At 27.6% G+C, this 14,812-nt stretch overlaps 1 protein-coding gene across 1 annotated transcript; it reads left to right on the plus strand.

Annotated features, from left to right (window-relative positions):
• Positions 1-9,348: 9,348 nt before the first annotated feature.
• Positions 9,349-11,681, plus strand: LOC112294044 (protein STAY-GREEN homolog, chloroplastic). Its single transcript, XM_024544150.2, has 4 exons — positions 9,349-10,050; positions 10,270-10,440; positions 10,648-10,962; positions 11,110-11,681. Exons 1-4 carry the CDS (start codon positions 9,757-9,759, stop codon positions 11,311-11,313), a joined length of 984 nt encoding a protein of 327 aa, XP_024399918.1. The 5' UTR covers positions 9,349-9,756; the 3' UTR covers positions 11,314-11,681.
• The last annotated feature ends 3,131 nt before the right edge of the window (positions 11,682-14,812 follow it).

The raw sequence follows: 14,812 nt of genomic DNA on the forward strand, positions 1-14,812 counted from the left end.
GGATAGAGAGAGTTTGCCTTAAAAAAGTATTGGGCTTCTAACTGTCATTAATTGCTTAATTAAGCCTCAAGTTCAAAAAAAAGTATCAAGTTTTTATATATAAAATTATTCCTATAGGGGCAATTACATCAATACACAAGTCTTAAGTATCAAAGATAATAAAAAATATGATAAAAATATTATAAAACCTTATATATTCTTAAGGTGATTTTTTTCTAATTTTTAATAGTGCATTTCTTACGATTGGACTATCCAAAAAAATTAAAATTTTATATGAAATACTGATGTGCTTTTAATAATTACTGCCTTTGAATTACATGTGTTGTCTTCAATGCTCTATAAGTTTCTCATATAAATTCTAAATGTAGAAATTCTTTCATAAAAGATATAGATCTTGAAATCATCCTTACAGTTATACCTCTTGATTTCCAAAACTTATCATAAAACTCCTTGTATCTTCAAAATAGCAATAATATGTCTTAAAAAGATACCTTAACTTCAAACGGCTATAACTTCATCACTCTAACTCCAAATCCTCTAAAATTTGTGCACAAATTATATCCTAAATTTTAAACTTTATAATCCTTTCTTTTGATAATCAAATACCTCTTCTAAAGTTGCCAAAATCCTTATTACGGTTTTGGATAGCCTGTTGAATACCTATTGGGCATGGCCTTTGACCAATATTGATGAAGACCTTTATCTTTTTCTTTCATCTATCCATACTTTGCTTTCATCCTTCCAAATAAGTTTCTTAGAGGTTTGGATCTTTATCTTTGAGTTCCAATCTTCTCTTTAAATTTTATACTAAATATCTAAATCTTATATAATTTAAATACTATAATTAATGTAGGTAAATCTTAAAATAAAATTTCTTATATCACTTTCTTTAAATTAACCTACTAATTATTCTAATGTACATCAAAACTTATAAATATATTATATGTTTTAGTTAATTTTTACATACCATAAATAATTATAATGTAATATCTACCTCCTCTTAACTTGCATACTCTCTAGTATGTGCCATGTGCTACTCTTCCTCCTCCTCTTCTTGAGATGTCTTTGAATCATTCATAGGTTCTTTTACTTTATATACTTGGTTCAAATATTGAGGTAAGAATTCTTCAAGGTCTTCTATTTTGAACCACCTATCTCTTCTTTTGAAAGCCTTCATCTTCTTTCTTGCTATTGAAATTCTAATGATAGCTCCATATAACTCACATAAATTATATGTAGCATTATCATAGACTATAACTTCCAGATATGATCCAAACTATTTTTTTACAAATTTCTTTGTAGTGCTATGCTGTTATTCAAGGTTACTATCATAGGCTAAAATCCAATATCCAATCTTTATAGACTTACGCCTTAATCTATGAGTTTTTTTAATTTTTTTTTTTTAATTTTTCAATCTTGCTTTCTTTAACCTCTCACCTATAATTTGTAGGTCTTCAAGTAATTTTCTTAATTATTAGATTCAAAGCTCCAATAATATTTTTTTATTAATATTTTCTTTCTAAGATAAAAACATCCATTTATGATAGGTTTCTTGAGCTGGCATTATAGATTTTTGTCTTAACATTAACTCCATAGGCATATAATCAATGAGAGTACTATGAATAGTCTTATCAGCCCATGAAACAAATGAAAGCGATTTAGGCCATTCAATTGGCTTATCCTTATATGCCTTAATCAATGCATAAATAATAGGAGCATGACTCCTATTACTCTTCTTATTAGCTTCAAGATTATAAGAAGTTATTAACTTCAATTGAACTCCATATCTATTGAAAAAATTTCTTCCTTCAACAACATCCAATTCTCCTCTATCAGCTCTCATCTTTTCAATGCTATCATATCTGCTGAAAATATCTTTCAATATAAATTTGCAGATTGATCACGATTTGCTATCATATATGCTACTAAATTTTAAAAACTTACTTATGACGTGGACTAGAATAAAACAAGAAATATCTTTAGCCAAGAAAACTAAATCCGTATATGTAGAAGTCATATATGGTCGTTTGTTATCTTTTGGAGATGTTACTCATGAGACTATTCCTTTAGATATAGTAATAAAAGATCACAATAGTATATTAATATATAATATTATTTGATCTTCCTTTAATCTAATTATTTTAGGATTATTGTAATTAAAAATATATAATTCTTAAATAGATTGGATTTCTTGTAACCTTAAGTTTTTTTATAATTTAATCTAAAATTTTGATAGTGAAATAGAAATAGATAAGCCTAATACATCCAAATTCTTATTAGTAGGTACAAGAGCTTCCATATATGCCACAAAAGAAGGATCATGTTTTTTTTATGTAAGCCACACCTATTTTTGATGGTAGAAAGATATTAAGTGATATTCCTAACTAGTATTAAGATTTCTAGATTTTTTTTGAAAAAAAGAATCTAAATATTCTTTTAGAATATTGAATCTATGATTGTTCAATTGATCTATAAAAAGAAATTTAACCATTATTTAGACCAATCTATAGCTTATTGTAAAATGAATTGGCTACATTAAAAGAATAATTTGACAAGAACTTACTAAAAACTTCATATGCCATTCAAAAATCCTAATAGGAGCTCCTATCTTATTTGTAAAGAAAAAAAAAAAAATAGATCTCTATGGATGTGCAAAGATAATTAAGGACTTAACATGATCACCATTAAGAATAAGTATTTCTTACTTTTATTTTTTGGACTTTTTAACCAACTAAATCAAGCAAAGATCTATACTAAAATAGATCTATGAGGAGCATATAATTTGGTCAGTATCAAAGAAGTAGAAGATTATTTTTCAAACTATGTATAAATATATCAAATATAACTTCATGCCTTTTGCATTCATAAATGCATCAATTTCTTTTTAACATTTCATGAATAATGTCTTTTGTGAATTTCTTGATGATTTTATTGTTTATTATTAAGATAATATTTTAATTTATTCTAAGAATACAAAAAAATATGAACTTCATATTTGTTGTGTATTACAAAAATTTAGAGATAAAAGAATATATCCAAAGATGAAAAAAGTGTATATTTCATACTACTTAAGTTAATTTCTTATATACATCATTTTCAATGAAGGATTAATAATAGATTCTTAGAAGATCTAGACTATCATAGATTGAAGGGTTCTAAAAACAATTAGAAATGTGCAATGTTTTTTGAGATTTGCAAATTACTATGGAATCTTCATTAAGAACTTTTTTTAAGTTGTGGCTCATCTTATATGTCTAATATATGAAGTCAAATTTGAATGGAACAAAGAATTTGAAACATCTTTTCAAGCCTTAAAGACAACAATTATTTCAGCATCAATTTTGTATTGCGTTAATTTTTCTAAGGCATTTTTTATGGAAATAAATGCATCAAACTTTGCTATGGTTGTTATTTTATCAGAAATGGGAGTAGATGATAAATTTCATCTAATAGCTTATTTTTCCAAGAAATTTTTAAGAGCAAAGATTGACTATGAGATCTATAATAAAGAATTGTTTATAATTTTAGATTCATTTCAATAATGGCATCATTATTTAGAAGGTTCTTTTAGTCGAATTACTATGTATATAGTCACAAGAACCTCGAGTACTTCATATCAATATATATTTTGAATTATTGCCAAGCTTGTTGGAGTATGTCTTTATCAAGATTTGATTTGAAGATCACCTATAGACCTAAAAAATAAAAAGGTTTATTAGATGTTTTTTCTTGACATTCTTATTTTGTATAAAAAGAAAGAAATGAAGCTTTTCATCAATAAAGAAAAAATTTCTTGAAGCTGGGGCATTTTTCATTTTTCAGAAATAAAATCAACATTGATTGTTGATTCAACTTTTGTCAAACAAATTCAATTAAGTATGTCTTTTGATTCTCTTATTTTACCAATAAGATAAATATCTTTAAAATATATGGTATAATAAGATAAATATCTTTAAAATAATAATATAAGGAAAATAATTCTTGTTAACTTTTCAAAATTTGATAATCTTGTAGCAAAAGATTTGGCAAATTATTTATTAGAGCTACATACAATAATGAAGGCACAATTCAAAGAAGTTCAAGAATGACAAAAGATCAATGCAGATGTCTATTGCAAAAAATAACCACCATTCAACGTGGATATTAAGATATGGCTACGTCATAGCAATATCAAGACTATTCATCTTTGTGAAAAATTGGACTATCATAGGCTTGGGTCTTTTTTTATTAGTCAATAAGTTAATCTTGTTGCTTATTGATTATATCTATTGGAGTCTATGAAGATCCATTCTATATTCCATATATCTCTTATTGAGCCATATAAGATAGCAAATATTTTAAAAAGAAGATAAATGCCACCTCTTCTTATAGAAGTAGATAAGAATCAAAAGTTTAAGGTAGAAGAAGTCTTAGATTCAAAGCAGTGCAAAAATAGGTTAAAATACCTTGTTTCATTAGTATTGATATGATATTAATGAATACACATAATTGCCAAAAAAGAATCTTGTAAACACATTAAAGAAGTTTGAGGCTATTTATTAACGATATCTATCAAAACTAAGATGAAGAATAACAAATCTTTGCTATAAAAAAAATAAGACTAGGAAAGATAGCATTCTACCTTCTACTCTTATTTGTAACATTTGTATATTTGTGATGCTAAGAAGATGAAAAATCAACAATAAGCAAATTTAATTCAAGAGTTATCATTTGTTGTTTTATCAAAAGAAACATTATAATTTTTATAATCTTGAAGATGACATAATTGAGATAAAAAATCTAAAAAATATCATATCTTTTTTCAAATAGATGGTAAGATATAACATGTTTGGTATTATGACCTTGGAAGAGACTTTCAATATTTGGTGATTTTATTAGAGATGGAAATGACTCTTAACAAAGTTCCAAATGTTTTATTTGAAGGAAGTTACAAAAGTTTCAACAACACTCAAATAACAAGATGGTCTTTCTGCCCTAATATGGATTACTATCAATGATTGAAAGGACCCATCAGCCATCTTTGAAGAAAACAAAGTTCAAAATATGTGGCAAACACAACTAGTGGCATCTTGAATTTCTTCAACATATGCTCATTGCTCCTTATGAAACTTGTTTCTAGAAGGGGGAGTAATGTCATGGACATACATATTTATTCTAACATTTACCTATATAATTAAATAAAAGTAGATAAAAATAAATTTATTTCATAATAATTTCTAGAGAAGCTTCATAGATGCTGCTTTGACTTTATATATGTTTGTAATTGATTGGTAGGTTAGAAACTTAGTCAACAAGTTAACCACATATTAATAGATTGCAAAACAAGCTAACTATGTGGCATACGTATAGAAAATTTAACTTGTAAGTTAAGATATGTATCTTGCAAAGTCAACACATTTTGGAAGTCCTATAGGACATTGTCACTTAGATTCTAGTTAAGAGTATAAATAGAGGCAAGAGTGAAGCCTTCTTTGCTCTTGTTAATGCCTTTCTAGTTCTTAGTCTTGTTTTAAGACTTTCTAGTCTTTTTTTCTTTAACAATAGCCATTCTATTAATAATATTATATCAACTTTTAGTGATTTTCTAATCTTTTCAAGTAACACAAGAGTATATTGACATTTTAGTTCTTTGATGTTTATGTCTTTGAAAAATCCTTAGAAATAGTAATAAATATATATTATATATTATAAAAAATCTTATAGTATTTTAAATATTATTATATATTTAGAATATTTAGATAGTTTTAGTCAAATCATAAACAAATAATATAATATTATCATAATTAAAAAAATGTAAGAAAAAAAATAAAATTATATTTATTTAATTATATTTTTATATATTATTAAAAATAATATAATCATGATATGAATTATATTATTTTATATATATGTACGTATATATATATATATATAGATAGTTTTTATTTAGTAATATATTAATTTTTACTATATATTTTTTAATAATTTGATAGTTTTTGTAATTTTGTACATATTAACTTTATTTTAAAATATTTTAAATGTCGATTTTTAAGATAATTTGGATTTTTAAAAAATTAGACTTTTAATCTAAAATATCAACATCTAATATAGTCATAATAGTTATAATAAATATATTATTATTATATATATGATTTTTATTTTTTTATTTTTTTAAGATCAATATCTAAGTTTGTCTATATTAAAGTATTAATAATTTTTTATTATTATAATGAAGCCATTTAAGTAGATAATGAACCTCTTTTGATTAAAGATATTTTTTTAAATGTTTTCAAAGATCTAAATTCATCTAATCATTTATTTGTTTAAGCTATTATTTTAAAAGAATTTTTATATATATATATATACTCCAAAATATTTAAAATCTTACATGTTTTAATATAGAATAAAAGCTAATATAATAAAAAAACCATGAACCAATTTGAAATATGCATACATTAATTTTGTATTACAATTACTTTGAATCAAAAACTATACTAAAATATAATTGATACAAAATATTGGTTAGTGTTATTTTAATATATAAGTATAAATTTGGTATTAAAAAAATTAGCTTATTGAAATTAATTGTTATATTGGTTAAAGTTTTTAGTAGCAAATCAATTAAGATTTATTGGACTAATTAATCAAAATTGTAGTATAATTCTGAATTATTGGAGTTGGGATTTTAATAAATAGACATATAAAACAATATGGTTTGTTGAATACTAACTCCGTTATTAGTTATAATTCAGTATTGTATATTGTATTTTATTGTAATATTGGTTATTGATTCATAATTCAATATGTAATAAATAGTAAATAGATATTAATATTTAATAAAAAATAAATAGATATACAAAGTAATAAATCTATATTTATATTTTATAATATGATAATAGTATATTATAACATTATTCTAATTTTAAAATATTATTAATATATTCTAAAATCACATATAATAGTAAAAAGAGAGGTAAAATTGATTATTAGATATCAATTAATTTTAAAAATAATTTTTGTGTAAATTTATTTTGCAACATCACAATATATCTTATAAAATATCATAACAAAATCAAATCATTTTATTTTGGTTCTTTTGTATTAAAATATTTTATTAATTAAAAATTTTCTAATTAATTTGATAAATATATACATATATTTTTTTGATTGTTCATTTATTTTTTATACGTCCAAAACTTAAGTTTGTTTAGACTATTTTGCTACAACTTTCTAAGTCATTAAATATTATAAATCATTTTTATAAAAAATATATATATATATATATATATTTTGATATATGAATGTGTATATATATATATATATATATATATATATATATAATCTTGTAGAAAAATAAAAATATTAATAGTGCAGAGATTTAAAAATATAAAAAATTTGATGATATCATAAATTTATCTTAATATAATGTATATAGGGAGTTGTTAAAGCCACACCCTCAAATCATGTGATAATTTAGTTTAGGAAATAGGGAATAAGGGATGGAGATTGGGAACAATAGATGGAATTGATCGTGAGATGGTAATGTAAGGTGTGGTTTTTAACAACATTAGATATGGCTTTAATAACTTATGTATATGTATATATATATATATATATATATATATAATTTAAAATAAACAATCTTTGACTATTATATAATTAAAAAATATTTAAAATGAGTTTTATTAAAAAAAAAAGTTTTTATAATTGTAGTCTTAATATGGAAAATAAATATGGTTATTATGTCTTTATTTAAGAATTTATTTTTTAAAATTAGAATCTTAATTTTTTTATATTTATATGAATAATTAATCCAAAATATTATTATTTATTTATTCTATAATATATAATATCTTAAATTATATTAAGTCTTATTTTTGAGATTAATTATTATTTGTGGATTATATTAAATTAATTATCATAGTCATTTATGTAATAATATAAATTTATTTATAGACTAATAAAGTGATTAGTAAAAAAATTATTTTTTTTTATCAATAAGTAAGAATATGTAAATAATGTTAAAAATTTTAAGATCTAGATATATTAGTCTTATGTATATTTTTTTTAGAAGATTTTTAAAGCAAGAGGTTTAAACAAGATTTTTTTTAAAATACTATTTTTATTAATATAATAATAAAAAATCTTTTATATTATATAATATTTTAGAATCATCCTCTTTTAAAATAAATGTTAAAATGATCTATGTATTTACTAAATTAATCCACCCTATTATAGAGAATGAGAGGAATCAGAATGAGAGTTGGGAAGAAGGGGAGAGAATTGGAAGGGGAGAAGGAGATTGAGATGAAGAAGGCTAGGAATAGAAGGAGTGTAGGCTAGGAATAAGGGAGGTTGACATGAAGGCCATGATCATAATGATAGTTTTTGGAGACAATCTATTTTCTAATATTGATTATGATAGGATGGATCAATTTAATAAATAATTTATTTTAATATTCTCTTTTTTAATGCTTTAATATTATTTTATAAAATTATCTAGTATCTTTTGTAAAACTTATTGAAATATTTTTTAATTTATTTTTTATGATAATTTGATTAAATGCATACATTTATAAATATTTAAAATTTTATTTTTTTGGTTATTTTTTAAAAAAATTATTAAATTTTGCATATTTGGGGCAATTGAACCTAAGTCCCACATTAATTGCAGTTATTTGTTGGCATTAAGGATTTCTTGTCAATAGATGCTAGATCTTTCATATAAATGGAGCACTACTTGACATCCTAAGAAAACATAAACTAATCTATTTTAATATATATTTTTAATTATATTATTTTTAACAAAATAAAAATAAAAATGACTTCATAATAAAAATTCCAAAAATAAGACCAAGATATAATTAAATCTTGAAATCTATTACATTATTATGTATAAGGATTTATGGATTCTTGTTGCAATTAATTTAATTAAAATAGTGTTTTCATGCCACCCTCCTTGTCTACAACAAGGAAAAACTTCTCAACCTAACATATAAAACTATAGTGTAAGTATACATCACAATCTAAGATACAATGATCGTATAATAAGTAACAACACAAAAACACAAATATAAATTTAATAATTTGAATACAAATGAACTGTTTCACGATTATTTATTCCAAGCAACATATCTCTCAAAAACAAGTTCTAATATACAGTGTGAACATGCAACATGCAGCTTAACACCATGTTGGAAGTGAATCTCCCCACAATAGAGGAATAGAGTAGTAGAATAGTAGAGGTTTGATAGTAATATAGACGAAGGGGGCGTTGCTTCGTGGGTACGTCTCCGGAGGGAGGGAGGGAAGGAGGGGGGACACTTTTGTATTGTAAGGGGAACTTTTTCGGTTGAGTCCACTACTTCCAGAATTTGACATGTTTCTCGCCCCCATTCCACTCTCTTTCTCTCTTTCCTGATTGCATTACTTGCATTGATTGCCGTGGCTCCACGACACCGGGTGCCTCGCTCAGTCACACTCACTCGCACGCAACAAGGAAGGAGGAGCAACAACCCCCCCGCACCCCAACCAGAATCCTCTTTCTTTCTTGCTTTGCTTACGTGCGTCGAAAGCATTAGAATCCACGGAAACATCCATCCTCCACCCAGTGCAACAGATTGCCAGATTGCATTTCATTGCATTTGAGTCGAGTTGAAGTCCGGTTGAGTCGTGCTGGCGAATTTGTGTCCTGTTAGGTACGTGAGTACAGATTTTTTGGTTGAATTGCCGGAGCTTTGCGGGAGGATTTCGTGAAGTAGTCGCGGTTCCGCAGCCATGGCCGTAAACTGGTTGTGCCAGCCGTTGGCTTCGGTGGGTAGCGCGAGTAATGGTTTGGTTGTGATTCGGGGGAGAGATTTGAGCTCCCGCGGTACGCACCCAGTTTCGGCTATGGTGTCTTGTGCCCACATGAAGCATGAATCTGAGAGGCTTTGCTCCAAAGCTGGCCTGAAGACGCAGGCGGACAATTTGGTGTCCCAGTTCTGGAGCGTGGGCAGCCGGCGCGGGCTCTTGGTGAAGATGAATTGTCCTTCTGTGGCCATGCCCCGGCTTGGGTCCCGTCTCGTTGTGGTAAGAAGCCAGGGTTCTCACTTCGGCAGCCATCCCGCTGTTCATGAATTCCTTCATGTTGGTTAGATTGAAAACACAGCTCTCACTACTTTTGTAGGAAATTTTGTTGTATCATGAAGTGCAGGATAAGGAAAGCTATGGTACGCCACGGTGTGAAACTGAAGTGGTTTCAGCCATTTGTCTGACTGTTTTGCTTTGGTTGGGGGCGATGAATTGCAGGAGGCGAGGCTGTTTGGGCCCGCTCTCTTCGAAGCTGCTAAACTGAAGACCCTTTTTCTGGGTGCTGACAAGGAGCACCCAGACGAGCTCCCTCGCATCTACACCTTAACACATAGTGACATAACGTCCAAGATCACCTTGGCCATTTCCAGCGAGATCAACAAAGCACAGGTATCAACTTAACTGCCGACGAATATTCAATTGGAATGATCTATTTATGGAAACCAGTTGAGCGATTGTCTGGTTCTTGGAAGTCAAATTTTTATGGACACATGTTTTGGAGTTGGTGTCTGAGCGTGTGTGTGCGCGCTTCGGTTTTGGAGCTAATTGAGAGTGGGACACGGATCAAGATCCTGATCTCTGATTTGGTTGATGTAGTTGAAGGGCTGGTACAGCAAGCTCCAGCGGGATGAAGTGGTGGCGGAGTGGAAGCGAGTGCAGGGCAAGATGTCGCTCCATGTTCATTGCCACATCAGTGGCGGTAACTTTCTGCACAACTTGATCGCGAATCTCCGGTTCTACATCTTCCGGAAAGAGTTGCCGGTAGTGTTAGAGGCTTTCAGACATGGCGATGAGGAGCTACTCAAAACTTACCCTGATTTAGACAACGCCATGGTGTGGGTTTACTTCCATTCCAATGTCAAGGAATACAACCGTGTGGAATGCTGGGGTCCTCTGGTAGAAGCTGCCAAGGTATTCATTTTAAACCGCTTATTGCCTCTCTATTGTCATGCATAATTCGTTGCAGCAATTCGTTGTTCTAGGTAGGAAGGACAATTCCACTGCGAGTTCTCATTCAGAGCATTAACAATTAACGCAAATTATGATGATGTCCTACAGAGCGCCAGTGAGGAAGCCAAGGAAGCCATCCACCACGCCATGGAAGAAATGGAGAGGCAATGGCCCAAGCAGTTGTGGCCAGGAAAAGTGTGCGATGAGCCGTGTGAATGTTGTTCACGCCATGGGACCGTGATTCCGTTGCCCAAGAGCTTTGACCTGTTACAGGAAGAGCAAAAACGGCAGCAAGAAGGCTCACCTTCATGAAGGCACCACACATAAGGTTCCATCACAAATTTTTTACTCATATACTCTGGGTGTTTAGCCCTTCAAAAAGATTTGTCGATTCTTACACATGCAGGACCGTCAACTGCATATATACAAGGTATAGTTTCAGCGCGGAGCAACATGTTCCATCCAACAGGCAGCAAAGTGAGGAATTGAACCTAGTAAACTGTACATAATTTCAAAGACTTCATACACATCTGATTCCATTCAGCAGGTTTTCCCGTATATCCAAGTTAACTCCAGCGTGTGCAATACATGAGATACTATATTCAGGATTTGGAGATGAAAGTCCTCCATTGTTAGTGTACATAAGATTTGTAATATATTACTTATCATGGTTTTCTGTACGATCAGTATTAAACTGTGTCTGTGTTTTATGTTGCATCGCCTGCTTGCCGCGGTAAGCGGTGTGTTGAATGCCGACTCCATCGCAGACAAGTTGAGTAGAGTGATTGGTTATTCTTGAGTATGCGTAATCCTACATTTTAAACAACCTAATGACTCACAGGTCTAACGCAAGCAGAAATTCTCGGAAAATCTTGGATGTCCATACCTACTTCAATTACATCAACTGGATCAAATAGTTCCTCACGCTTTGGATGTACGCTTCATACAGTGAGTGTGCACAGAACATGTCAGGATCAGCAGAGTGTCGAAAGAGATGCTTGATACACGCTACAACTGAAGTTTCGAAGAGAAAACAGGAGATAGAGATCCTTACAAGTAAGCAAAGTGCCCATTGTTTCCTTGCACAAGGATAATCATACAATTGAGAGCTTGCACCAGCGACAAGGATGAGAGCGCTTCTGAAATGTTCTACCGCCTGCTTGACGTGTACTCAATCGGATCGTGTCAATCGGTGTACATCCGAACCCAAAGCCAGATCTTTGTGTATGTATTTAATAAAAAAATAAACAAATAAAATAAATAAAATATGCGCAAGACAAGCTATATATTGCCGACGTAGCAGCTGGTGCAGTGTGTTCATACCAATCTTCATGTGATTGATATGAAGAGTGCCACGTTTATCGATGCTGGTGGGAAGTTGTAGGTGAATGGTTTTGCAAATTTTGTTTTTTTGCTTCTTTTTTCCTCTTTAAACAGAAGGGATGAGAATCTTTTGCTATTGTGGGTGGGAATTAACGGCAGGCCCTCTTTCAACAAGGGGTTGCTTTTAGATAATGTCCAAGTTGAGGATCTGCCTGTATTAAGGGTCTAGGTTATCAATCCCTATTGTAGCTAGAACTAGTATGTATGTGTGTGTGTATGTATGTATGTATATGAAAGTATAAATGAACATAATTTGAATTATATTGATTTGATGATGTATTTGTAGAATGAAATCATTAATTTGTGTGTGTGTGTGTGTGTGTGTGTGTTTACCTCAATTTTTTTAACAATAAAGACTATAACTAAAAATAATAATAGTAGTATCTAAAATAATATTTAAAAGAACTTGAAGTTATTCTTGATTGATAGAAGATCTAAAGACAAATTAGCAAGAATAATTAGATTGAGAAAAAATATATATATTTAAGAATCAAAATATTTACGTTGTATTTTCTTTTGACTAACAAAAATTATAATAAGAACTATAGTAATACTTTATTATTATTTTTGCAAAGTACACTTTCTAAAAACTAGTAATTTTTTATTAGTTAAACATTTAAAAGTTCGATATTAAATTGATTTAAGAGCCAATCAATGAGTAGAAGTATTTAGATTAATAATATACAAGATTTAAAAAAGAATAAAAATTTATTATTTAATGGACATAATGATATCACAGTATCTAAAAATCAACTTGAAAATGCACGAGGCATTTAGCTATGGAAGGATTTGATCTTATCTTGAAATTGTTTTACTACCCAAAAACAGTGAACAAGGTATTTAGAAACACTTTTTCAACAATCTTGATGAATTTGAGTAAACTTCTAATTATGATAAGAAAATCTTATTAATCTTTAAAAATTAAAAAAAAATTATATCACTCAAATTAACTCCAAATAAATCTTTAAAAATTCTAATAAGAGTTGATAAGAATTTATTAAAAAATTTAAAAAATCTTTAAAAAATCCTAAATATATTTTAATTTAATTCAAATCAAATTCTAATTTTTGTAAAATAATATTCTTTATTTTTTACTTTAAAATATCTATAATATTATTTTTGCTATTCTACTATTTTTTTGTCTTATTCATAACCCTACAAAATAATTAGAAGCCTTTTTTAATATAATAAAATAATATCAATACAAAATTATTTTTACTACCTCTCTAACTTTTATGTATATTTTTTAAAGTAATTTTCTACTATAGTTTCCATCAAGTTCTTTTGTAATATAATTATTTGGCAAATCCATCATTCCTTTTTGATCAAAAATTCATATTAGAAATAAAACTCTAGAAAGGTTTTACATATATTAGAATTGTACAAAGAGATTTTCTAATGATTTTTTATGAAATAAAAAAATTAAGAATTTATTTTAAGAATATTTTTTTAATCAATGAATTGAAATCTATCTTTTGAACAATATTATAAACTTTGTAATAGATACTCAGTAGAATTTTTGTAGGTTTGTACATATACTTGTACTAAGTGTGCATCTTAGATTTGAACTTAATTTATTGGTTAGATTTAAGGTTATTCAAATTAAGCGTATTAGGATATTATTAATTGATAAGTTAAAAGTCAATAAAGATATCATCTATTTTCAAAAAATATTTAAATAAATTTTATAAAATAGAAGTTCATTTAAAATCTAAAATTTATACTAATTTTGAGCATAAATTGATGAAAAAAGAAAGAAATCTTACTACAAAGAGTTTGATATAGAATTGAAGAAGAAAATCATTTTAAACTTTTTTTTTTAACTACAAATATGATTCTTTTCGAATTTCTTGAGCTTAATATAAATAAATTAATTAAAAATCAAGAAAATTTGATGTAAAATTAGTAATTGATTAAAATAGTATAGGATTTTGAATTTGATGTTTGGTACTTAGGAGTTTATATTGGTTTGATAGGATTTAATTGGAATTTACTATAACTTTCTTTCAAAATTATTTAGAATTTTATTTGATTTTATTAAAGATTTTTTAGAATTTTATAGTAATTTCTTGGAATTTTTTTAGTATTTAATATTATTATTTTATAATTTCTTTATAATTTATTTTAGAATTTATTAGAATTTAATCAAGATTTTTTAAGGATTTTTTCACAATTATATAGAATTACTTAGGATTACTTGGGATGTTTTTAGAACTTGACGAAGATTTAGTAGAATTTATCTAGGACTTTTGTAAGATTTGATAGGATGTATTTAGGATTTATTGAGACTTTTTAAGGAATTTTTTTGGATTAATTATGATTTTTTGAGATTTTGATTTAAAATTGATAAAATATAGAATTAATTAGATTTAGTATTATAAATAAATTAATATTTTCAAGATGGGTGTTTCAAATATGTCATTTATTT

Source organism: Physcomitrium patens, chromosome 17 (assembly GCF_059467195.1).
Source record: "Physcomitrium patens ecotype Gransden chromosome 17, ASM5946719v1, whole genome shotgun sequence".
In the NCBI taxonomy this organism is placed as follows: Eukaryota; Viridiplantae; Streptophyta; class Bryopsida; order Funariales; family Funariaceae; genus Physcomitrium; species Physcomitrium patens.

Coding starts and splice junctions, on each gene's coding strand:
- LOC112294044 (XM_024544150.2), top strand. CDS start 9,757: ATGGCCGTAAACTGGTTGTGCCAGCCGTTGGCTTCGGTGGGTAGCGCG. Junction 10,441..10,647: donor GCGAGATCAACAAAGCACAG/GTATCAACTTAA, acceptor TGGTTGATGTAG/TTGAAGGGCTGGTACAGCAA. Junction 10,963..11,109: donor CTCTGGTAGAAGCTGCCAAG/GTATTCATTTTA, acceptor GATGTCCTACAG/AGCGCCAGTGAGGAAGCCAA.